Source organism: Dendropsophus ebraccatus, chromosome 10, assembly GCF_027789765.1.
Source record: "Dendropsophus ebraccatus isolate aDenEbr1 chromosome 10, aDenEbr1.pat, whole genome shotgun sequence".
NCBI lineage: Eukaryota > Metazoa > Chordata > Amphibia > Anura > Hylidae > Dendropsophus > Dendropsophus ebraccatus.
Window position 1 is genome coordinate 82,032,181 of NC_091463.1, and position 26,559 is coordinate 82,058,739.

General features: G+C 45.3%; 1 protein-coding gene across 1 annotated transcript; it reads left to right on the top strand.

Annotated features, from left to right (window-relative positions):
* The first annotated feature begins 602 nt into the window (after positions 1-602).
* VAMP7 (vesicle associated membrane protein 7) lies at positions 603-24,894 on the top strand. The gene is made up of 8 exons (XM_069986883.1): positions 603-707; positions 12,839-12,991; positions 15,381-15,438; positions 16,987-17,124; positions 19,487-19,577; positions 21,162-21,229; positions 22,533-22,625; positions 24,734-24,894. The coding sequence occupies exons 2-8, from the start codon at positions 12,846-12,848 to the stop codon at positions 24,800-24,802; spliced, it is 663 nt and encodes a 220-aa protein (XP_069842984.1). The 5' UTR covers positions 603-707; positions 12,839-12,845; the 3' UTR covers positions 24,803-24,894.
* Positions 24,895-26,559: the final 1,665 nt, after the last annotated feature.

Consider the following 26,559-nt stretch of genomic DNA (forward strand, 5'->3'; position numbering starts at 1 on the left):
TGACAGCTCTTACACCAGCTGCTGTCAGGACAGTGACAGCTCTTACACCAGCTGCTGTCAGGACAGTGACAGCTCTTACACCAGCTGCTGTCAGGACAGTGACAGCTCTTACACCAGCTGCTGTCAGGGCAGTGACAGCTCTTACACCAGCTGTTGTCGGGGCAGTGACAGCTCTTACACCAGCTGCTGTCAGGACATGCTGGGAGTTGTAGTTTTAGCAAGAACAGCTGTTGTGTCATGCTGAGAAATGTCCTTTCACAACAACTGCTGTCAAGATTGTAGTTCTGCAACAGCTGCTGTCAAGGCTGGGAGTTGTAGTTCTTCAACAGTTGCTTCCAGGGCATGCTGGGAGTTGTAGTTTTACATCAGCTGCTGTCAGGAGTTATACAGGTATAATAGACAGGTTGGGGCACAGTGCCTTATAATGTGATATAGCAGCACAGCAGTGCCCATACACAGCCCTGTTCACACTCCAGCACTGAGCACAGCATTCCCTGCAGCTGCTCCTCCACTCACAGACAGGGGGAGGGTACAGACGACTCAATCATCGGCCAGAACTACATTTCCCATGATGCTTCACTGTGACAAAGAGTCACCTGCGGAAGTCAGCGTGATCTGTGCTGAGTCCAGGGAGGAAGCAGCTGCAGGGAGCTGGCATGTAATAACGCCCTGTCTGTATCTGCACCCGACGGCCGGAGCCATTCCAGGTACGGGGGGGATGGCGCACACCATGGTGGGGAGCAGAGGGGGGTGGTTGGCAGGGGGAAGTAGGGCACAATGCCCAGGTAATGGTCTCTGTGGGGTAATATGGGGATGGGGGGGATATGCTGGTGCTGACTGCTGCCTCATGTGACATGGACAGGGGACGAGGGAGTTTTAAATCCAAAGGAGATGCATATAGCATAAGAGAGGTATATAGTATATCCTCAGGAGATGTATATAGTAAATCCACAGGAGATGGATATAGTCTAGTACAGGTATATAGTATATCCACAGGAGATGGGTACAGTCTAGTACGGGTATATAGTATATCCACAGGAGATGGATATAGTCTAGTACAGGTATATAGTATATCCTCAGGAGATGGGTATAGTCTAGTACAGGTATATAGTATATCCACAGGAGATGGGTATAGTCTAGTACAGGTATATAGTATATCCACAGGAGATGGGTATAGTCTAGTACAGGTATATAGTATATCCACAGGAGATGGGTATAGTCTAGTACAGGTATATAGTATATCCACAGGAGATGGGTATAGTCTAGTACAGGTACAGGTATATCCACAGGAGATGGGTATAGTCTAGTACAGGTATATAGTATATCCACAGGAGATGGGTACAGTCTAGTACGGGTATATAGTATATCCACAGGAGATGGATATAGTCTAGTACAGGTATATAGTATATCCACAGGAGATGGGTATAGTCTAGTACGGGTATATAGTATATCCTCAGGAGATGGGTATAGTCTAGTACAGGTATATAGTATATCCACAGGAGATGGGTATAGTCTAGTACAGGTATATAGTATATCCACAGGAGATGGGTATAGTCTAGTACAGGTATATAGTATATCCACAGGAGATGGGTATAGTCTAGTACAGGTACAGGTATATAGTATATCCACAGGAGATGGGTATAGTCTAGTACAGGTATATAGTATATCCACAGGAGATGGGTATAGTCTAGTACAGGTACAGGTATATAGTATATCCACAGGAGATGGATATAGTCTAGTACAGGTATATAGTATATCCACAGGAGATGGGTATAGTCTAGTACGGGTATATAGTATATCCACAGGAGATGGGTATAGTCTAGTACGGGTATATAGTATATCCACAGGAGATGGATATAGTCTAGTACAGGTATATAGTATATCCACAGGAGATGGGTATAGTCTAGTACGGGTATATAGTATATCCACAGGAGATGGGTATAGTCTAGTACAGGTATATAGTATATCCACAGGAGATGGGTATAGTCTAGTACGGGTATATAGTATATCCACAGGAGATGGGTATAGTCTAGTACAGGTATATAGTATAACCACAGGAGATGGATATAGCATAGTACAGGTATATAGTATATCCTCAGCTCTGTGTGTGGTGACAGGTTTGTTACTGATGTTCTGTTATGTTTATATTCCTATCATTGTATCATAACTCGTCTAACAGTCGTTGTTGTTGCCCCTAGCAACCTATCATCATTCTAAAGCAGTTAGGAAAATAAACATTGTATCTGGTCGGTTGCTAGGGGCAACGCAGTGTGATACAATATAGGTTGTAAGTTCTGATGGTCCTGGTTATAAATGATTACATGTACGGACAGTGTTATCCCGGATCCCACTGTATGGAAAGATGGGGGGGGGGGGGGGGGGTATTAGTGGCTGCAGTGCTGATGTGCTATTATTAATAAACATAAATTATGAAGTTTCATTTATTTTGGTTGATGCGGCCAATGCTGAAAAAAATAACAAATTGAAGCCTGGACAATCCCTTTAAAGTGACTGTACCACCAGACCCAGGCTGAAGCACTGGAGGCGGCCCACCTACCCTTAGTGAGAGGAAACCCCAGCCCCTCCATGATGTGACTCCATTAGAATCAATGGAACCCTATCATAGAGGGGCGGGGGTTTCCTCCCACTATGGGTGGGTCGGCCCACCTCCAGTGCTTCAGCCTGGGCCTGGTGGTACCGTCACTTTAAGGTGGTTTAAGTGGTCCAGAGCAGTTGCCAGACTACAGCTCCCATCATGCCCTGACAGCCTTCAGAGTTGTAGTCATGCAATAGGCAGAGAGCCACAGGTTAGAGAGGACGGTTCGGCAGTATGTTGTCTACCCCCCCTGAAGATCATTCCCCCCATCACCTCTATGGGAGCTGTGAGGTATTTTGTCACAGTCTTCCTCAGAGATGAGCGGATTTCCCAAGATACATTTCAGGTCCCATTCAGTTCAGATTTGAATCTTCCTGTATTGAGTCACATCCTGCATTATACTCCAGAGCTGCAATTACTATTCATAGTGGAGTCACTGTGCACATACATTACTGATCCTGTACTGATCCCGAATTACATCCTATATTATACTCCAGAGCTGCACTCACTATTCTGCTGGTGGGGTCACTGTGTACATACATTACATTACTGATCCTGGGTTACATCGTGTATTATACTCCAGAGCTGCACTCACTATTCTGCTGGTGGGGTCACTGTGTACATATATAACTGATCCTGAGTTACATCGTGTATTATACTCCAGAGCTGCACTCACTATTCTGCTGTTGGGAGTCACTGTGTACGTACATTACTTATCCTCTACTGATCCTGAGTAGAGATGAGTGAACCTGGAGCATACTCAAGTCGATCCGAACCCGAACTTTCGGCATTTGATTAGCGGTGGCTGCTGAAGTTGGATAAAGCCCTAAGGCTATGTGGAAATCATGGATATAGTCATTGGCTGTATCCATGTTTTCCAGACAATCTTAGAGCTTTATCCAAGTTCAGCAGCCACCGCTAATCAAATACCGAACGTTGGGTTCGGATCGACTTGAGTATGCTCCAGGTTCGCTCATCTCTAATCCTGAGTTACAGCAGTTTATCTTAAAGGGGTATTCAACTGAAACATAACTTTTCGTATGTTGCTGCCCATGGTTAGACTAACAATTCATTCCATACTTGTTGTTATTTATTCAGTCTCCTTCCTCCAGTTCTGAGCTGCTGCTTTCTGCTGAAGACACAAAAAACAGTGTATAAGCTTTTCTCTCTGTCTGCCCCTCCTCCCCGCTCACTCCTTTCTCAGACGGCTGATGTAAACAAGTCCTTATCTGCAACACTGTATCTTCTTTGTAATGCTAGGAGACAATCACAGTGAGTTTATCAGCAACTTGACCTCAGATTAATCCTTTTATCATTACAAAGAAGCCACAATGTTGCAGATAAAGCCGACCAGGGACTTGTTTACATCAGCCGTCTCAGAAGGGGGGGGGGAGACAGAGAGTGTTTTCAGCAGAAAGCAGCAGCTGAGAACTGGGGGAAGGAGACTGAATAGATAACAAGTATGGAAGGAATTGTAAGGGTCCATTTACACAGAAAGATTATCTGCCAAAAACTTGAAGCCAAAGCCAGAAACAGACTATAAACAGAGATCAGGTCATGAAGGAAAGCCTGAGATTTCTCCTCTTTTCAAATCCATTCCTGGCTTTGGCTTCAAATCTTTGGCAGATAATCTGTCAGATAATATTTCTGTCTAAACGGACCCTAATGGTGCGTTTACACAGACAGATTTATCTGACAGATCTTTGAAGCCAAAACCAGGAACAGACTATAACCAGAGATCAGGTCAAAAAGGAAAGACTAAGATTTCTCCTCATTTCAAATCCATTCCTGGCTTTGGCTTCCAAAATCAGTCAGATAAATCTTTCTGTGTAAACGCACCCTGATGGTGTGTTTACACAGGCAGATTTATCTGACAGATTTTGGAAGCCAAAGTCAGGGATGGATTTGAAAAGAGCAGAAATCTCAGTCTATCCTTCATGACCCATTCCCTGTTTATGGTCTGTTCCTGCCTTTGGCTTCAAGAATCTGTCAGATAAATCTGCCTGTGTAAACGTACCATTAGTCTCACCATGGGCAGCAACATATGAAAAGTCATGTTTGAGCGGGATACCCCTTTAAATTCCAAACGTTTTAGTTTTCAACAAATCTGTTTATATTTTTTTAAATTCAGAGTGCATTTCATTTGTGTCAGATTAACTCTTTCATCTCTGCTGCCTAATGTAAATGAAGATATCAGAGATGAGAGCGGGAAGGATTGTTCTTGTCCTCTCCTTGTCTTCCCTTGAAGGGGTTATCCAGCGCTACTAAAACAGGGCCACTTTCTTCCAGAGACAGCCCCACTCTTGTCTCCAGCTTGGGTGGGATTTTGCTGCTCAGTTCCATTGAAGTGAATGAAGTTTAATTGCAAACCGCACCTAAACTGGACACAAGAGTCGTGTTGTCTCTGAAAGAATATGGCCATGTTTTTGTAGCACTGGATAACCCCTTTAAGTGATAAGCGGGGCCATAGTGACTGACGGATGCTGACTTTTTTTCAAGCCTTTTAAACTTTTCCTTGCATGTAGGACACAATACTGGAATATGGCGTCAGGACGGGCAGCTTGTGGCTCACATCATAGTGTTTTGCTGCCAGGCAGGGAAACATTACACAACTGCTGTCACGGGAGACGGGAAAGTAGTGTGCAAAGTGAAAGCACTGATAAGTCTGTGAGCAGTGTTATGCTTGAAACTATAAATCCCAGCATGCTCCACTAGTGTTTGATATTGTAGTTCCATGTCAGCCTCACAAGGGGTTTTCCAGGCAAAATTAATTGATTACCTATCCTGTAACAGTCATTTTATTCCAGCATGTGCAAGGCCGGGAACTGGTCATCTGGGCAGAGAGCCACCTGCGACTAGTCATGCCTGTCAGCGCGCACTGCGGGGATGATTGACAGACAGAGAGACCACTAACAGGTCTGTCAGGTAGCCTCGGGGGAGCTGCACTGTTCTGACTTCAGAGGAGATATCAAATTAACTCTTTGTTGTCCTGTTTTGGTGACTCATCTCCCTCCACCCCTCCCCTCTCCATAGACAACCATGAAGACAGGAGGGGAGAGCTTCAAACTGCTTTTTCGTGGAAAAAAAAAAAATGTATTTTTCGGCTAATAAACCCAATTACAAAGTTTCTAATGCTAGAAACTAGTACTATTGATTTCTGCAAAAAAAAAAAATTAAACGACAGTGACACTTTAAGGTCTGCGATTATTAAAGGATTACTCTGCTACAAATCAGTTACTTCTGCAGATTCCTTAGAGAAGTGATCAAGTTTAGAAAACCCATTTTCATGTATTAGTTAAAGGGCTTATCCAGTGCCACATAAACATGGCCACTTTCTTTCAGAGACAACACGACTCCAGTGCTTCATTCACTTCAATGGAACTGAGCAGCAAAACCCGGCCCAAGCTGGAGAGAAGAGTGGGGCTGTCTCTGGAAGAAAGGGGCCATGTTTTTGTAGCGCTGGATAACCCCTTTAATAAGACCCGTCCAGGATTCTCATCACTTGGCCAGAATGGAGTGCATTTACAAAGAGCGTCTCTTGCTCTGGAGGTCCTATCCCGTCCTGCATTACCCAGACAACCTATTCTTATGAAAGAGAACATTGTAATACATTATTTCCCATGTGGTGGCGCTGCAGGAAGAATGAACACTTAGTGCCAGGTTATGACCATCTGTTTGGTTGCCAGTTCCTATTGACTGTGAATTTGAATTTAATGTTAAAGGGGTACTCCAGCGGGCGGGGGGGGGGCAGGGGCACTTTTTTGCTGGGACCGAGGAGGAGGTGGCCGAGGGAAAAGACGTCAACTTGCCTCCCCGGTTCCAGCGGCGGGTCCTGCATCGCGGCACTCTGGTGCCCGGTTCCCGGCCGCTTCCGGGTGTCTGACGTGGGCCCGAGACGTGACGTCTCAGGGCCGCTCAGCCACTCAGTGAAGGAGGCGGGATCTGAGCGGACTTGAAACGGATCCCGCCTCCTTCACTGAGTGGCTGAGTGGACCTGAGACGTCACGTCTCGGGCCCGCGTCAGACACCAGGAAGCGGCCGGGCACCGGAGCGCCGCGATGCGGGACCCGCCGCTGGAACCGGGGAGGTGAGTGGACGTCTTTTCCCTCGGCCACCTCCTCCCCAGTCCCAGCAAAAAAGAGCCCCCCCGCTGGAGTACCCCTTTAAATGTGTTTTATAGGGATACCTGGCAGTCTATCATCAGATCCCTTTAAATGGGTTTTCAGTGCCGCTTGTCGTGCAGAAGCGTGATTGTATCCTTTACACTTTTCCTTCTTCTTGGCTTTTTGCCTGTCTTTGGCTCATAAGACTGCAGCTGTGGTCCCAGCCCTATAGTGAGATGTCGATATGGAGTCCGGCGAGGAGGGCTTACAAAGCTAGCTAACAATGTTCATGAACTTTAGACGGCAAAGCATTTTATGTTGTTAACGTGGTCTGTGACTTCATCTGAGCGGTTGTCCCCCTTACGTAAGAAGGCTGAAAGTTAAAAAGCGTATCGGGAGGCCTATTACTGTGGTTTGGTGGAGGAAAGTTACACACTACTCATTTCCTACTCATGTTAAGATCATCAGTGCGTATAGTGACTGTTACTAAAAGCCTCCGTAAATGATGGTTCAGCTAGGACTATACCAGGGTTTAATAATTTAGGAAATACGTGGAAGATGTAGGCCCTTAGAACGACCATAATGCATTGTGTCTTGTGTTATGGACTATGGCTGTGATACTGTATCCTCCGCCTCATAGAGTTGGTATATATAAGATGGTGGTGATGCCCACCGACCACCATATCCTAAAAAGATATGACGAGGTTGCAGTATTTTCCGGCACTTTGGAACAAGGTTTACTCAATGGTGAAGCTATTTGTCATGGTGAAAATATTCATGGATAGGCAAATGCTATGGGGTAACACTGCACCCACTCTACTTACTTTGAAACTCTTCTAGGTTGTGTCAGGGGGGCTCTTATAATAAACAATTGTTGACCCCACACATGTCTCTTTGTCCCGTTTGTCAGCCTGATATAGAACCTGGGATTATTGTGAGACCAGTGGAGGCTCCTCTGATGGTTTGGTTTCTTATGTATCTATTGAGGATGTGGTCTTGTGCTTGTTTTTATGGCCCAGTACGGTTGTATGTGGTTATCCATCTGTTCAAAGTCCAGCGTACTATGTATGTCTAGTATTTTATAAGCTGATATTTGGAGCATTTTCCATCAGATTTTCGGTCTTGGTCTCCGGTGTCTTCTCAGGTTCTCCTTATCAGGAGGCCGTTTCTTTCCCGCAAGACTGTCATGTACTTGTTCTTAGAACTGTTGTCTATATTATGCCTAGAAGACGTTTGCTGATACTAGAATCTGGATATTTCCCACCTTTCATCATGCTAGATAAGGTTTTACCTATATGGGTTGTAGAGGTAGGTGGACAACCAGGCCTGAACACCTTGGAGGCCAATAGACCATTCCCCCACTCGAGGATTATAAGAAGGGGGTGCTGTGTTTTTAACCTCAGTTACCTCTCTACCAAATGAATGTATGGTATATGAACGTTACTTTGTATGGGGAGGACGGGAGGCGGGTGGGAGACATAACTGATGGAAGGGGTGTGGGACTATATAGAGTCAAACGAACCCACCAAAGTCAGTGGGTTTGGCTGACTTTAAAAAAGTTGGCCAAACTTTCCATTTTGACGTGTCCAACCGATAGTCTAGTGCGTATGGGGTCTCTATACATCTTCGAAAAAGATCAGCCTTATTGGATTTTACCCCCTGATCCTTTTGCTGTTCCTAGAGAGGTGTCTGGTAGCAGCTTTTTCTCTTTTCAACATTGAAAACTCATGCACACTTGACCGAGTGTGTATGGTGCTAGTGGGAAGAATGACTGTCCACCACACAGATGCTTGCCTGTTGAAGGTTAATGGGCACCTTTCATAGTGTATCCCTCAGATCATCACCCACGTCCTGCCTGGCGTTTCCTGCACTAATGTCATATAATCATCCCTTATAAAACAATGCCGGTGTCCTGTAAGACCAGATGACTAGAAGATTATTGGTTTCATCCCCTACCTTTCCTTGGCTGGTTTATGAGCGTCGGTGGCCTCGGAGTATGAATTATCATGCCTCATACATCAGGCCTATTTATAAGGATCCACCTCTTAATAGGATCACGTGCCGTAACATTTAGTTTCCTCTATAATGGATGAAATAAAGTGCATTTTGCTAAATCAAAATGTCAGTGAGGAAACTCTGCACCCGCCTAGACTGATAAATGGACGGCAATTATACGGGAGCGCGGCAGTCAGGCTGATTATATCACTGTGCTAACCATAGACCGCGGACAACGCATTTGTCTCTTCACATTCTTTCGTCTGGGGCGAGGGAATTTTGGCTTTGCATTTCCTTCTTGAAGAACTGGTTTAACCACTGTCAAGATGAGAAGGTAAAAGGGGATCTCCAAGATGTAGTGAACTGAAGGATATACTAAATCATATCATATACTATATCCTGAACATGGTCCCCAAACTCCGGACCCTGGAAGTGCCTATTTGTACCTCAATGTCCCACCCATAAAAGTGTTGAAACATGAATTAGGATTAGCCATGGCTGAAAAAATTGGATGGAGCCCTAAGGAGCCATGGAAAACATGGATACAGCCTATGGCCTAGGGCTGTATCAATGTTTTCCAGAGAACCTAAGGGCTGCATCCAACTTTTTTAGCCACCGGTAATCAAATGCCAATGGTTCAGGCTTGGAGGAACGCCAAGGTGCTCCAGGTTTAGTCCCCTTTAATTAAGATTATCTACTATACCAGAATTTCCACTAAAAGAAAGATGATTGGTCTGTAGACAGCTGTTTGAGGGTGGTGAAGCTGGCCAAACCAGTTTTTCAGGAAATACTAGGCTACCTGGGAAAAGGGTCTTCAAGTTTGCTCTTCTCCATAACGAAGAAAGCTGTCTCCCAGGTGCCACCAGGTAGCTATACTGTAAGTTAACTTCTGTATGTTCACCCTGTTTTTGGATAGATTTTGGGGTGCCCTGTGTGCTGCCGCATCCCCACCAAGGCATAGTTTTGAATGGAACGCCATTACAAAGAGAGTCCGTCTCTCTGGAGGACCTAGACTGCCGCTGATTTCTGTGGACATCTTGTAAAGCCTCATGTCTCCCGTGGTGGCACTGCAGAGAAACTGACCAGGTTTCCTGGCTGATCGCAGATACTTATTTTTCAAGGGATGTTTCTAACTAAAGAGAGTGTTTAAAATGGACAACACTCGAGGATAGGGATAAGAACGTGGCAGGGCTCCGATCCCAATATACCCCTTCAAGAACGGGTTGTTCTCAGTCTTCCTTGTTGAATAAAGCTGAAGTTGGGCATGTGCATTGATGCAGTGCTCGGCTACCTCCATCAGGCCCATAGAGGCCTAGAATAGAATGGGTTTGCTCCAGCCTGACCGCTGCTTCATTTACCCAGGTGGGCACAAGGCCCCTGTTCTCATAATCCCAGTGTTTGGACCCCCCCATCCATCAGACCTGAAGATACATGAGTGTTGCTTGTAGGAAAGCTGCAGGTTCCTTCAGTCTTTGGTTTCTCACATTAACGATAAACGATTGCAAACGAAATTGAAATCGCTCATCATACACGGTAGGATAGTCCTTAGTTATGCAATTATGAAAGATTATTGCGTAAATTCAGTAGATATATTGATTCCCCCCCCCAATAATCTTTCTGTGTAATAGGGCCCTCTCGCACAATAGATTTTTGTACAACACCCTCTTGTATTACCGATACCTGTGTGTCAGCACCAGTCGTGGCCCCATGGGCTCCAGCTGTTTGCTCAGTTGTCGGACCACCACCCAATCTACTTCCTTTGTATAGTATAGTCAGACATTACTCGGCTAAGAATTTTCTGGACTATAAGTGCCGGACTATCGGATATTCTGGCCTATCGGATGTGGATTCTTCCATGCTTTTATCCTGGTGTGTTCGGAGCTCATGATTCCTGGTAGCGGCCTGTTATATATTCCGCCTCACAGTGTAATTATTCTCTTTAGTAGATTGCAGATTCATAACAATAGACGTCTAGCGGGCCGTGAAGAATTGGAGGCAAAACAGTAATTTCCTAGCGTTGTGTGAGAGTGAAGTCATTGTGTTATTACACCGGGGATTCCTGGGGTCACTGCTGATCTCACTCCGTGCGCCTCCAATGGCGATAGACGGTTCGATCACACATTGACTAAGGTGATCCCACATTAAAGGGGTTATCCAGCGCTACAAGAACATGGCCACTCTTCCCCTCTCTCTTGTCTCCAGATTGGGTGGGGTTTTGAACTCGGTTCCATTGAAGTAAATGGAGCTTAATTGCAAACCGCACCTGAACTGGAGACAACAGTAGGGGGAGAAGTGGCCATGTTTTTGTAGCGCTGGATAACCCCTTTAAAGGGGTTATCCAGCACTACAAAAACATGGCCACTTTTCCCCCTCTCTTGTCTCCGGGTCAGGTGTGGTTTGCAATTAAGCTCCATTTACTTCAATGGAACTGAGTTCAAAACCCCACCCAATCTGGAGACGAGAGAGGGGAAAAGTGGCCATGTTCTTGTAGCGCTGGATAACCCCTTTTAACTAAGGTGATCAGATGATCATCCTAATTTTAAAGGCTTTAGGTTAGTTAAAGGGAACCTGTCACCCCCGTGCCGGGGTGACAGGCTCCCGACCCCCGCTACAGCCCCCTATACTCACCTGATCCCGCCGGGTCCCGCTTCTGGATCCGGTCGGGTCACGGAGATATCAGCCGCTGCAGCCCGACGCGTGTGCTGAGAGATGAGTCCAACGCTCATAGAGAATGACTGAGCGCTGGACTCTCCTGTCATTCTCTGAGCGTTGGACTCCTCTCTCAGCACACGCGCCGGGCTGCAGCGGCTGATATCTCCGTGACCCGACCGGATCCAGAAGCGGGATCAGGTGAGTATAGGGGGCTGTAGCGGTCGGTCGGGAGCCTGTCACCCCAGCACGGGGGGTGACAGGTTCCCTTTAAGCAATATTCATCTATTACTGAAGACTGTCATATTGACACCCATCTTACTTCCATTTCTTGATAACTTTTCAGATGTATGTCAGTATAAAGTAGTGAGGATATGGAATAATGTATGACAGCAAAGAGATTATTACCAAGGAGACCCAGTGATCTGCATAGAGGCTGTATACACAGACCGATGTTTACTGCTATTGACTCGTTTTAAAGGGATACTTTGGCAAAAATCTTTCTTTCAAAACAACTGGCCTTGGATTTGTAAATTACTTCCATTTAAAAATCTCAAGTCTTCTAGTACTAATAAGTCTTCTAGTAGTAATAATCAGCTGCTGTATGTCCTGCAGGAATTGGTGTTTTCTTATTAGCCTGACACAGTGCTCTCTGCTGCCACCTCTGTCCATGTCAGGAACTCTCCAGAGCAGGAGAGGTTTTCTATGGGGATGTTTTACTGCTCTGGACAGTTCCTGACATGGACAGAGGTGGCAGCAGAGAGCAATGTGTCAGACTGTAAAGAAAACACCACTTCCTGCAGCACATACAGCAGCTTGTAAGTATGGGAAGACTTAGGATTTTTTAATAGAAGTAAATTACAAATCTATATAACTTTCTGGCACCAGTTGATTTGAAAGAAAAGGATTTCCACTTAGAGTTTAGAGAAGGTTGTCAGATCCTGAACGTTCCAGACATCCCATCTAGTTTATTCCAGAATTTCTCACTGCGCCAATGTAGTTTTAGGCCACAATTAAAGGGGTTTTCCACCTTTTTAGTTAAGTGTTCTTCCTGTTTCGTTTTGCTCCTGTTACCTCTGTAGTCACAATGTCATCTGTTTATCAGTATTAGAAGCTAGGACCTTTTCCATAGTACAAGGTACAGAAAGTGCCGAGGTGAAACCATAATGTAATCCTGAGTAGTCTCCTAACCTGGGCTTCAAAGGTTGCACAGACTCTCTCATAATCTGAGGTCTTTGACCCTGTTGCCCTCTATAATCTGTTTCCTTCTGTCAACATCTAATTTCTATTTGTTGGAAATGGGTTTGTAAGATATAAGGTGGCAGCGAGGAACGGCACAAGCTATAGGCCGGACAAATCCCGGCCGATGGTTGCCTTCATCCAGCAGATAATTGACACTTGATGTTGGAGATGCTGAATCTGGGTAATGAGCGGCGTAGTGCAGACCGTGCAGCTTCCGCTCGCTGATCTCTCATCTTCTTTCTGTCCTGGGCAGGGGAGAGATGGCCATCCTGTTCGCTGTTGTTGCGAGGGGAACCACCATATTGGCAAAACATGCCTGGTGCGGAGGAAACTTCCTGGAGGTGACGGAGCAGATCCTGGCCAAGATCCCGTCGGAGAACAACAAGCTGACCTATTCCCATGGCAGGTGAGGAGCATAGGATCTGTCAGGAGCATTACACCTGTTAGATGTTTGTTTACTGCATTTATATTCCATAAGATATAACGTTTTTGCATATGTCTACTTTCTGATGTGTCCTAGAGTGTTGGGAGTCCCACATGATCCTCCCTAATGCTACTGACCCAGGAAGGAGGCCAGAATGTGCCACATGATCCTCCCTAATGTTACTGACCTAGCAGGGAGGCCAGAATGTGCCACATGATCCTCCCTAACGCTACTGACCCAGGAGGGAGGCCAGAATGTGCCACATGATCCTCCCTAACGCTACTGACCCAGGAGGGAGGCCAGAATGTGCCACATGATCCTCCCTAACGCTACTGACCCAGTAGGGAGGCCAGAATGTGCCACATGATCCTCCCTAATGCTACTGACCCAGGAGGGAGGCCAGAATGTACCACATGATCCTCCCTAACACTTCTGACCCAGGAGGGAGGCCAGAATGTGCCACATGATCCTCCCTAACGCTACTGACCCAGGAGGGAGGCCAGAATGTGCCACATGATCCTCCCTAACGCTACTGACCCAGGAGGGAGGCCAGAATGTGCCACATGATCCTCCGTAACGCTACTGACCCAGGAGGGAGGCCAGAATGTGCCACATGATCCTCCCTAACGCTACTGACCCAGGAGGGAGGCCAGAATGTGCCACATGATCCTCCCTAACGCTACTGACCCAGGAGGGAGGCCAGAATGTGCCACATGATCCTCCGTAACGCTACTGACCCAGGAGGGAGGCCAGAATGTGCCACATGATCCTCCCTAACGCTACTGACCCAGGAGGGAGGCCAGAATGTGCCACATGATCCTCCCTAACGCTACTGACCCAGGAGGGAGGCCAGAATGTGCCACATTATCCTCCTTAACAATACTTACCCAGAAGGAGGGCCAGAATGTGCCTCATGATCCTCCTTAACAATACTTACCCAGGAGGGAGTCCAGAATGTGCCACGTGATCCTCCCTAACCCTACTGACCCAGAAGGGAGGCCAGAATGTACCACATGATCCTCCATTAACAATACTTACCTAGAAGTAGGGCCAGAATGTGCCACATGATCCTCCTTTAACAATACGTACCCAGGAGGGAGGCCAGAATGTGCCACATGATTCTCCCTATTCCTACTGACCCAGGAGGGAGGCCAGAATGTACAACATGATCCTCCTTAATAACACTTACCCAGGAGGGAGGCCAGAATGTACAACATGATCCTCCTTAATAATACTTACCCAGGAGGGAGGCCAGAATGTGCCACATGATTCTCCCTATTCCTACTGACCCAGTAGGGAAGCCAGAATGTACCACATGATTCTCCCTAACACTACTGACCCAGGAGGGAGGCCAGAATGTGCCACATGATCCTCCTTAATACTTACCCAGGAGGGAGGCCAGAATGTGCCACATGATCCTCCCTAACACTACTGACCCAGGAGGGTGGCTGAGATGTATCTGACGCACCCTTATTCAGCAACACCAAGGGTGGATGCAGCTTCATTCAACTTCCTATAAAGAGGAATTATCAAGCTTCGTCCTTACTTGGGGTGCTTTGTGCTTTATTTTCATGAATTTGGTGGCAGTGAATCATGGTGGTGGATTTCGAACCATCTCAGACTCCCATTAGACAATGCAGTCACTGATAAGCAGTATGGGGGAGATTTATCAAACTGGTGTAAAGTAGAACTGGCTCAGTTGCCCCTAACAACCAATCAGATTCCACCTTTTATTTTTCAAAGAATCTATGAGGAATGAAAAGTGGAATCTGATTGGTTGCTAGGGGCAACTAAGACAAATCTACTTTACACCAGTGTGATAAAACTCCCCCTATGTCTTAATGTAGCAAAGCTAAAAAGCAGCAAATACAGAATAAGAAGAAAAGCAGATAATGTGATTGTGGGCCTAAACATCTACTGTCAGCCTGTCCTTTGGCCATCATTTTGAAGCGTTTGTCAGGATAAGAAAAACAGCCGCTTTCTTCCAGAAACAGCGCCACCCTTTTCCTCAGTTTGAGTGTGGTATTACTGCTCAGTTCCATTAAAGTGAATGGAGTTGAGTTGTAATACCACACACAACCTGAGGACAGGGGTGGTGATGTTTTTGAAGAAAAAAAAAAAGCAGCTGTGTTTTTCTAACCCCTTTAAAGTCACGGTGCTAAGTGAGCCATACATATTAGATATTAGGGGTGAGAAGGATCAGTTTTGTTGGTTTTTATTTGCTGATCCTTTAGTTCTTCAGGAGAAGAAGAACATTTTGCCATTTGGCTAATATAGCGGACTCCCAGCCATGGATTCCTCTTTGATGCTATGTATGATTGTTATACTTATCTTCGCTTACCCTTGTCTTTTGTGTCTTCTCTTCCCACAGTTACCTATTCCACTACATCTGCCAGGATAGAATTATATACCTTTGCATCACAGATGACGTGAGTACTGACATTAGTTATATAGAGGCTGTTTCTGGCACAGTCTTTGTAGCTATAGAACGTGTGTTTGGCCCTGAGGGGCCCTGGTGGGCACTAGGACCCCGGAGATACTGGTTCTGTGCATTACATAGCTGCGGTGACTAATGTGAGACCCAAGTCAGGAACCTTTCACATGTAGTGGTCAGTCCCTAACATGCAATGGTCAGTCCCTAGGTCTGTCAGGTCTCTTAGGGTAGTATTACGCGGGCCGATGGTGGCCCGATAATACCCCTAGATCGTCGCTCGTTTACTGGGCCTATTACACAGCCCGATAATCGTTTAACAAGGGCTGCAGGGACATAGTTACCGATGTCCTTGCTTAAACTATATACTTTACCTATCCACGCTGCGGGGCTGCTCCTGCGGTCCTCTTCTCCCCGAGGCCGGGACCTGGGGAGAAGCGGACCGCAGGAGCAGCCCTGGAGTGTGGATAGGTAATGTATATCGCCAGTCGCCGGCCGCACACCACTATTACACGTAGCGGTGCGCGGTCGGCGCCCGGCAAATATAGGTTCTAACTTATATCAACGATCAGCCGATGATCGTTGTCATTGGCTGATTGTTGTATTTATTACACGGAGCGATAATCTGCAGAATCGGGCCAATGTAATAGTACCCTTAGCCTGCCACATTACGTGCTGCCGATGTCCGTGAGGCGGATCTTAGTATGTTAGCATATAGAGGAATGCTAATACATTGTGATCACTATTAAATAGTAATTCCTTAATAAGATTAAAGTGTGAGAAAAAAGAAAAAGAGACACCATTATTTAAAATATTCCCAATTCATATACATGTAAACTTCTCGCTGATTGAAGAGACCGTGGCACTGACATGAGCACTGTGGCCCCCATGTCTCTTATCATGCACAGCGCCTCAGTTTATAGTGGCTGTAGCAGGTATTACAACACATTCCATTCACTTTGGTAAGGCCAGATATTGTTGCCATTGGATGTATGGTGCTTGGTAGAAGATGAGGATGCCCGGACTGGGAAACCCATTGATCTGATATTGATGTCCTGAGCCAGGAGTAGCCCATCTATTTAAAAGGGTATTCTATTTTTTTCCCCCCCAAAACCAACTGGTGTCAGAAAGTTAGATTTGTAAATTACTGCTATTAAAATATCTAAAGTACTTATCAGCTGCTGTATGTTCTGCAGAAAGTAGTTTATTTCCAATTTGACACAGTGCTCTCTGCTGCCACCTCTGTCCATGACAGGAACTGTCCAGAGCAGTGACGAATGCCCACAGAAAACCTCTCCTGCTCCGAGCAATCCCTGACATGGACAGAGGTGGCAGCAGAGAGCACTGTGTCAGACAGGAAAGAATACACCACTTCCTGGTGGTGTATTCTTTCCAGGACACACAGCAGCTGATAAGTACTGGAAGGCTTTAGATATTTTAATAGTAGTAATTTACAAATCTATATAACTTTTAGGACACTGGAGTACTCATTTAAGACCAGGAACCCCTATAAATGTAATAAATTAAATTTATTTTTTGTTTTCAGGATTTTGAGCGCTCCCGGGCCTTTAATTTCTTGAATGAAGTGAAGAAGAGGTTTCAGACCACTTATGGGTCCAGGGCACAGACTGCGCTCCCCTACGCCATGAACAGCGAATTCTCCAGCGTCCTGGCAGCGCAGCTGGTAAGCAGACCTGTCACAATGAGTAAGATAGGTAGTGACTGTACTGTATGAGGAATAATAGCTATGGTGCAGGACATGTATGAGGGAAGGTAAGGCTCACCGTATTAGCTGGGAAGAGGCCGGCGCTGAAGCTGAGCTCCCTAATCTATGCAGTGATCCCGGCCCTTGGTCATGTGATGATCACAATCTCTATAAGCCGTTCACAAGAGCACATGTGACCGCCACACTGGATACCCGCCGGCCTTCATGTGACCACACACACAGAGGATTATCTTTTACTCATAGCTTTTACCATCAGAACCTGGGGCTGGAGAGGCACTTCCAACCCTGCGGCCATCTCTAGACTCATCCAACAGATCTCAGACTGATAGACAGCACATAGACTGCTCAGATATCCTCAGGGCCAATAATAATTCCTGTAGTCGCTAAATTTAGGAATTGTTAATAAATAATCAACTCACGCTCCCACGCACCCACGTCTGTACTACAGCTCTGTACAAGCCGTATGGAGTCATAATCCGCCATCCAAAGACGACTACTATTGGCCGCACTCTATGTCCATATGATTCCATTTCCTATAGAGGCATAAAGTTGTTGTTTTTTTTAGACTTGGATCCAAATGGAGTTTAAAGTGTCAGTTTAGTGAATCATCGACACCCGCTCCCCGCAGTGCGGCCTACTAAGGTGCAGATGACGCTGGGTGATTGGGTTGCCAAGGCAACCATATGCTGACCAGTGAGTCCCATGCATGAGCTCTGTTCTAAGGAATAGGACTCGCACATGGAACTCACTAGGGGTCGTATTGTCTCAGAAACCCAGTCGCTGAACTGTGGAGAGCGTGTGGGAATGCTTCAGCGGACTGACACTGTGGAAGGAAAAGGAACACTGTGCCACGTTCCATTGGATGTACAGGGGGCCTTAAAGGGAACCTGACACATTGAATATACAGTTCAATCTGCATTATTGGACTAGTATTACTAGTAATTTGTACATTGAAATCTTTAGGCGGTCCTATTCAGAGTTAGGGTCCTATTACACGTGCTGATGACGGCTCAAACAATAATGTAAACGAACACTGATCTGCTAGATGTACCGGGCCTATTACACGGCGCGATAATCTTTAAAATGTCACTTTCGTTTCTTTTTTTTTTACAGGCAATTTTAAGAAACTTTGTATTTGGGTTTATCTGCTCATTATCTGCATTCAAAAAGACGCTGCCCCGGAGGAGCGATCCACACATTCTTTACCGTCCAGGGTCTGCGCTGTAATGCCGCTGATCTTGGCTCAGCATTCGATTGCTTCCGGCTGCAACAGCTGGAAGCAATCGAGTGCCTATCTCATCGATCTATGCTGTATATCTATACAGCATAGTTCGTAATGAGAGATCAGAGTACTTATACTAGAAGACCCCCAGGGGGAATAACCCTAACCCCAGGGGGGCTTCTAGTATATGTGTAAAAAAAAAAAGGGCCATTAATAATAAAAAGCTCCCTCCCCTAATAAAAGTTTGAATCACCCCCCTTTTTTCCATGTTATAAATAAATAAACATGTTTGCTATCACCGCGTGCGTAATCGCCCGAACTATTAATTAATCACATTCTTGATGTCGCACGGTAAATGGCGTAAGTGCAAAAAAATCCCAAAGTGCAAAATTGCGCATTTTTGGCCCCATCAAATCCAGAAAAATTGGAATAAAAAGCGATCAAAAAGTCATCTATGCGCAATCAAGGTACCGATAGAAAGAACACATCATGGCGCAAAAAATGACACCTCACACAGCCCCATAGACCAAAGCATAAAAGCGCTATAAGCCTGGGAATGGAGCGATTTTAAGGAACATATATTTGTTAACAATGGTTTGAATTTTTTACCAGTCATCAGATACAATGAAAGTTATACATGTTATATATCGTTGTAATTGTAACAACTTGAGGAACATATATAACATGTCAGTTTTACCCCAGGGCGAATGGCGTACAAACAAATACCCCCCAAATAAACAAAATGCGTTTTTTTTTTTTTCCAATTTCACCACACATTTATTTTTTTTCCTGCTTTTGCAGTGTGCTTTATGAAAAAAATTCAGCCTATCATTGCAAAGTACAATTAGTGACGCAAAAATAAGGGCTCATGTGGGGTCTCTAGGTGAAAAATTGCAACTGCTATGGCCTTTTAAGCACAAGGAGGAAAAAACGAAAACGCAAGAAACGAAATTGGCCCAATCCTTAAGGGGTTAAAGTGATACTGTCACCCCCTTTCTCTATAAGGACTTCCCTACACAGCTGTAAAGCCTAAATTCTGCAGTTTCCATACCTTACTTTTTTTGAATGTAATGTGTTGTCTCTCTCATTTCTCTTCAGAAACATCATTCAGAAAACAAGAGTGTAGACCGTGTAGTGGAGACGCAAGCCCAGGTGGATGAGCTGAAAGGAATTATGGTCCGGAATATAGGTACAGTCTATGCACATGAATACCCTGTCTGTGTGTTCGTACATATGGTGACTCCGGGTATTTATATAATAGATTTTCCCTGTAGTGTAGTGGTCTCTACAGCTCACACATTATGGGGATTAGTCCCCCCTTGGTTTGTTCCACCTTTTAACCAGTCAGATTATAGGGCAGATCCCTGCAGCAGGAGGATTGGGGACAGCTACGGACGGTAAGCCGCCTGATGGTCATCGCCATGTCTTCTGGATAAGTGTTAGGGGAGATAATAGAGGAAAGACACCTCCTGTTCATATTAGTTTCATATACACCTGGGATTAGGAGCCTTTGGCCCTCCAGCTGTTGCAAAACTACAACTCCCATCATGCCTGGACAGCCTTCGGCTGTCCAGGCATGATGGGAATTGTAGTTTTGCAACAGCTGGAGGGCCAAAGGTTCCCCGTCTCTGATATACACTAATGGCACACATCTTGATTTGGGGTTGGGGTTCTGATCGTGCACAGCAAAGACTACTGGGAAATGTAGTCCAATAGCAGTGTAGGGGAAGCGAGACGGAGCAGGCAGAAAACACCATCTACTGTGCAACCACATGACGACTGTCAGGGAGGAACATAGGAAAGAACCGTGCTCTGTTTAGAAGGTTTTTTTTTTCTGTCTTTTCAAAATAAGGCTACTCAGAGTTCCCCTTTAAACCATGCCCCCTGTATACAAAGGCCACACCCCATTGTCAGTGAGAAAGTGTCTAAAATACAGTTACAATTTTATTTTATTTTTTTAGCAAAATGATACTTGGTCCAGAAATGTGGAAGTTTTTTTTATTCTCTTTTTCCTTTACCTGAAAAAATGTGTCTGCTTCTTTCCAGGAACAGCGCCACCCTTGTCCTCAGTTTGTGTGTGGTATTTCAGTACATTTTCTAAAACCACATTCAGATTGAGAGCACAAAGTGGGGCTGTATTTGGAAGAAAAAGCAGCTTTGATCTTCTCACCCTAAATAAGCCCTTTAAAGGGGTTGTCCAGCTAAAATCTTTTTCTTTCAAATCAACTGATGTCAGAAAGTTATATAGATTTTGTAATTTACTTCTATTAAAAAATGTCAAGTCTTCCCATACTTATCAGCTGCTGTACGTCCTGCAGGAAATGTTTCATTTTCAGTCTGACACAGTGCTCTGTGCTGACATCTCTGGCCAAGACAGGAACTCTGTCTCTGTTTTCTATGAATCTCCATAGAAAACCTCTATTGCTCTGGACAGTTCCTGTCTCGGCCAGAGATGTCAGCAGAGAGCACTGTGTCAGACTGAAAATAAAACAACATTTCCTGCAGGACATATAGTAGCTAGTAAGTATAGGAAGACTTGAGGTTTTTTAATAGAAGTAAATTACAAATCTATATAACTTTCGGATATCAGTTGATTTGAAAGAAAAAGACTTTCGCTGGACAACCCCTTTAAGGGTACATCAGTCTTGGTAAAGGGGAGCCAGTGTCACAGTGGCCACTGAATACTCATGCCTGATGGAATAGTGGAGAACAATTGGGTACACAGTATTAGAAGCATATTCATATTAACAGTTTTTACCTTTCTCTCCCACAGACCTTGTAGCCCAAAGAGGCGAGAGATTAGAATTGTTAATAGACAAGACCGAGAACCTGGTGGACTCGGTAAGTATGTGCTGGGATTCCAGACTCTCGCTTCTACTTTCTGGCCCCCTGACAGATACATGACTTCCTCTAGGTCTCACCAGTGAGCAGTCATGTGAGCGCTGGCCTGTCTACACTATGGAGGAGATTTCTCAAACATGTTGTAAAGTGAAACTGGCTCAGTTGCCCCTAGCAACCAATCAGATTCCACCTTTCATTCCTCACAGACTCTGGAAAATGAAAGGTGGAATCTGATTGGTTGCTAGGGGCAACTGAGCCAGTTTCACTTTACACCATGTTTGATAAATTTGAACACTCAGCTAGCCTCTAACGCATGACGTGTTGACACAAGATGGCCGCTGGGCCAATGGGTCGACGCAATTAAAAAAGATTTAGACTAATGGATTTATGGCAGGGGGGCCGGACACCATGGATGTTGGCAAGAAAGGTAATAGTACCACATGACAAAGTTATAGAACTTTGTCATGTGGTGCCAGATTTAAAAAAAAAAAAAAAAAAAAAATCAGCGCCGCACTACCCCTTTAAATGCTGTAATGAAATCCTGATATCAATGAATGACAGTCTATGGATCGCCAGTGGAAAAAAGTAATCGCCAGTAATGTCGTCCTCTCTCCTACTGTAATCAGGTGACAGATCCTTGGCTCTTCCAGACACCTATACACAGTACATACCTAAGGTCCTGTTCACACTACTGTATTTTTGATCCTTAGTTCTGTTGTCATTCGTTGAAAAATGCTGACAATGCTTTTACGTACTTTATTCCAAAACACAAAAAAAACCCAATATTCTGCATCTTTGTTTGATCTGTAGAAGTTGTGAACGTGGTCTTGTTCTAATAGATATCTAATGTCTTCAGCCTGCCATCTGGTGGCTACTTTTATTAATGCGCCTTGGTTGTTTGTTGGTGAACTGGTCTTTTGTTTCCTTTTTACTTGCAAATTTTGCTTACAATGAATGACTGTTCTTACCATGATGTGTTGGGGGGGACCCCTCCCCTCATAGACATACAGTACATTGCTTATTGGCAGCACAGAGATGAGCCCCCAAGAAATGAGACACAGCCCCCATATAGGAGGCAGTCAACCATTTGTCACCTGATTTCTGGGATGTTTATGCTGGGTAATGAAACACTTGTTCACCTGATCATCTGTCCAAGAATCATTTGTACATTAGGGGGGGGGGGGGGGGGGGGGGGGGGGGCACAGATTAAGTGTGTGTGTGTGTAATATATACACACCAAACATACTTGTAAACAATTGTAAATCTCTTTTTCTACGTCACAACTCTTGTACTATCTTTGCAGTCTGTCACCTTTAAGACCACAAGCAGAAACCTGGCCAGAGCTATGTGCATGAAGAACCTGAAGCTGACCATCATTATTGTCATTGTAACAATAGTAAGTACTGAGGACAGTCGCTTATTGTAAGCACAAGCGTCTAATCCCCACCGTCCCACTAGACAACTCCCTAATATAGAGTTGCTTACCAAAATTTTTCTTTCAAAACAACAGATGCCAGAAAGTGGCAGAGATTTGTAGTTTACTTCTATTGAAAAAAAAATAAAAAAAATAATCTTGTCTTCCAGTACTTATCAGCTGCTGTATGTCCTGCAGTGGTGTTTTCTTTCCAGTCTGGAGAGCAGGAGAGGTTTTCTATGGGGATTTGCTGCTGCTCTGGACAGTTCCTGACATGAACAGAGGTGGCAGCAGAGAGCACTGTGTCAGACTGGAAAGAATACACCACTTCCTGCAGGACATACAGCAGTTGATAAGTACTGAAATACTTTTTTAATAAAAGTAAATTACAAATCTATATAACTTTCTGGTACCAGTTGATTTGAAAGTCTTATACATGCTATTGCTCGTACAATACACTGCAATATATTTACATATCGCTTGTATGTAATGAGATCTGGCAACTGTTTTAGGACACCTTACCAAAAGCAGCTTCATATGCACATTCCTTATGAAACATATGTCAGATATCAGGAAGGGGTTAAAGTTTTTTTATATATAGCACGCCAAAGCCCTGCATAAACAACATAAGATGCATCAACCTTCCCCTATTAGTCAAATGCACTGAGCTCCCCTTGCACTTCACTTTATTGATGCAGGGGAATGCAGTCACTAAGTCAAATGCACTGAGCTCCCCCTAGTGGCTGCAATCCCCCAACATAAACCGAGTCAAATGCACTGAGCTCCCCCTAGTGGCTGCACTCCCTCAACATAAACCGAGTCAAATGCACTGAGCTCCCCCTAGTGGCTGCACTCCCCCAACATAAACCAAGCCAAATGCACTGAGCTCCCCCTAGTGGCTGCAATCCCCCAACATAAACCGAGTCAAATGCACTGAGCTCCCCCTAGTGGCTGCACTCCCTCAACATAAACCGAGTCAAATGCACTGAGCTCCCCCTAGTGGCTGCAATCCCCCAACATAAACCAAGTCAAATGCACTGAGCTCCCCCTAGTGGCTGCACTCCCCCAACATAAACCAAGTCAAATGCACTGAGCTCCCCCTAGTGGCTGCAATCCCCCAACATAAACCAAGTCAAATGCACTGAGCTCCCCCTAGTGGCTGCACTCTCCCAACATAAACCAAGTCAAATGCACTGAGCTCCCCCTAGTGGCTGCACTCCCCCAACATAAGCCAAGTCAAATGCACTGAGCTCCCCCTAGTGGCTGCAATCCCCCAACATAAACCAAGTCAAATGCACTGAGCTCCCACTAGTGGCTGCAATTCCCCAACATAAACCAAGTCAAATGCACTGAGCTCCCCCTAGTGGCTGCAATCCCCCAACATAAACCAAGTCAAATGCCCCTAGCTCCCCCTAGTGGCTGCAATCCCCCAACATAAACCAAGTCAAATGCACTGAGCTCCCCCTAGTGGCTGCACTCCCCCAACATAAACCAAGTCAAATGCCCCTAGCTCCCCCTAGTGGCTGCAATCCCCCAACATAAACCAAGTCAAATGCACTGAGCTCCCCCTAGTGGCTGCAATCCCCCAACATAAACCAAGTCAAATGCACTGAGCTCCCCCTAGTGGCTGCAATTCCCCAACATAAACCAAGTCAAATGCACTGAGCTCCCCCTAGTGGCTGCAATCCCCCAACATAAACCACGTCAAATGCACTGAGCTCCCCCTAGTGGCTGCAATCCCCCACATAAACAAAGTGAAATGCACTGATCTCCCCCTAGTGGCTGCATTCCCCCAACATAAACCAAGTGAAGTGCATTGAGCTCCCCCTAGTGGCTGCACTCCCCCAACATAAACAAAGTGAAGTACACTGAGCTCCCCCAACATAAACCAAGTGAAGTGCATTGAGCTCCCCCTAGTGGCTGCACTCCCCCAACATAAACCAAGTGAAGTGCATTGAGCTCCCCCTAGTGGCTGCACTCCCCCAACATAAACCAAGTGAAGTGCACTGAGCTCCCCCTAGTGGTGGACACAAATGATTTAGCCCAGGGTCACACTGCACATAGAGTGATCAGACATCTTTCTGTTGCAGGTCATCATCTATATCATTGTGTCGGCAGCATGTGGAGGGCTGTCATGGCCCAGCTGTGTGAACAAGTAAGCCCATCTCCTCTGATGCATGAAGACCATCAACAGGAACCAGAACGTAACCTACTACCTGTTCACACATGTAGCGTCCCGCAGAAAAGAGACTTGACGGCAAAGCCTTTTCCTCCCTTCCCCAGACGCTGCGGTGTCTGAAGTTCTCATCAGTCTGTCATCCGCCCTCCTGAGCGGACATTGTATCTCTATGCCTTATACCTCCCTCCCCCGGAGCCTGCCACCTGCTGGAGATGAAGGACAATGACCGCACACGTGTTGTCTATGGCATTAGATTATTTGTTCAGCCATTTCTTTTCTTCCTTAAATATCCTGAGTATATTGGACTGGATTATGTTTTAACCTTCGGGGGGGGGTTTCCATTATTTTACCTTCTTACATGATGCCACTTTTACGTTATCTTACACACTTTATTTAACATTTTGCGCTTATTCCTTTAAATCACCTTCTCGCCACTGCCGCCGCCATTGTGGACCTTAGGTAGGTGGTGTTTGCGTGGGGTCAGGTTCGTCCCGTGGTCACGTCACTGTTCCTGAAAGCCCTTGAAAGTAATGAAATGCAGACACCTTTTCGGTATATAAACCCTTCCTCCATAAGTCTTAGGAATACGTGTTTCTGGGGGGTCTGGGGGCTCACCCAGACTTCTGAATGGTGAATCTGCAAGTTTGCACAGTCCTATACTGATTTCTTATTCAGGATTCTAGAAAAGCTGGGTGACACCCCTATAGAGTTGTGATGGTGTCCATGGGGGTCACCTAGCATGCATATAGCAGCACACTGAATGCTGTGTGCATAGGCCATACTTCTATGCCAGTGATTCCCCAACCTGTGGCTATCCAGCGGTTGCAAAACTACAACTCTCAGCATGCCCTGACAGCCTCTGGCTGTCAGGGCATGCTGGGAGTTGTAGTTTTGCAACTGCTGGACAGCCACTGTTCTATATGCTTATGGGAAAGCTGGGTTACAAGCAACATGGCTCCCATAATGATTTTGCAATGATATGTCCCCTCTATTCTGCTCACTGCACACACAGGCTAATTTTTCCATTCAGGAGTCTTAAAGGGGTACTCCGGTGAAAATCTTTTTCTTCTAAAATAACTGGTTTCAGAGATTTATATAGACTTAACTTCTATTTGAAAATCTCGTCTTTCAGTACTTATCAGCCGCTGTAGGTCTTGCAGGAAGTGAAGTTTTATTTTCAGTCTGCTGCCACCTCTGTCCATGTCAGGAACTGTCCAGAGCAGAAGCAAATCTCCCGAGAAAACCTCTCCTGCTCTGGACAGTTCCTGACATGGACAGAGATGGCAGCAGAGAGCACTGTGTCAGACTGGAAAGTATACATCACTTCCTGCAGGACATACAGCAGCTGATAAGTACTGGAAGACTGGTGATTTTTAAATAGAAGTAAATTACAAATCTATATAACTTTCTGAAAGCAGTTGATTTGAAAGAAAAAGATTTTCATTGGACAACCCCTTTAAGAAAAACATAGCAGTATTATCACAGACATGGCTGTACACAGACAAGCCTGGAGGGATGGGCGTCTTGGGCCACTGATTGACGTTAGGCTTCCAGAAGAATATAGTTTTAATTTCACTTCTATTTAACTAAATGGTTTCCACTACTTCCCCCTTCTACTTGTACACATAGGGGGAGATTTATCAAACATGGTGTAAAGTGACACTGGCTCAGTTGCCCCTAGCAACCAATCAGATTCCACCTTTCATTCCTCACAGACTCTTTGGAAAATGAAAGGTG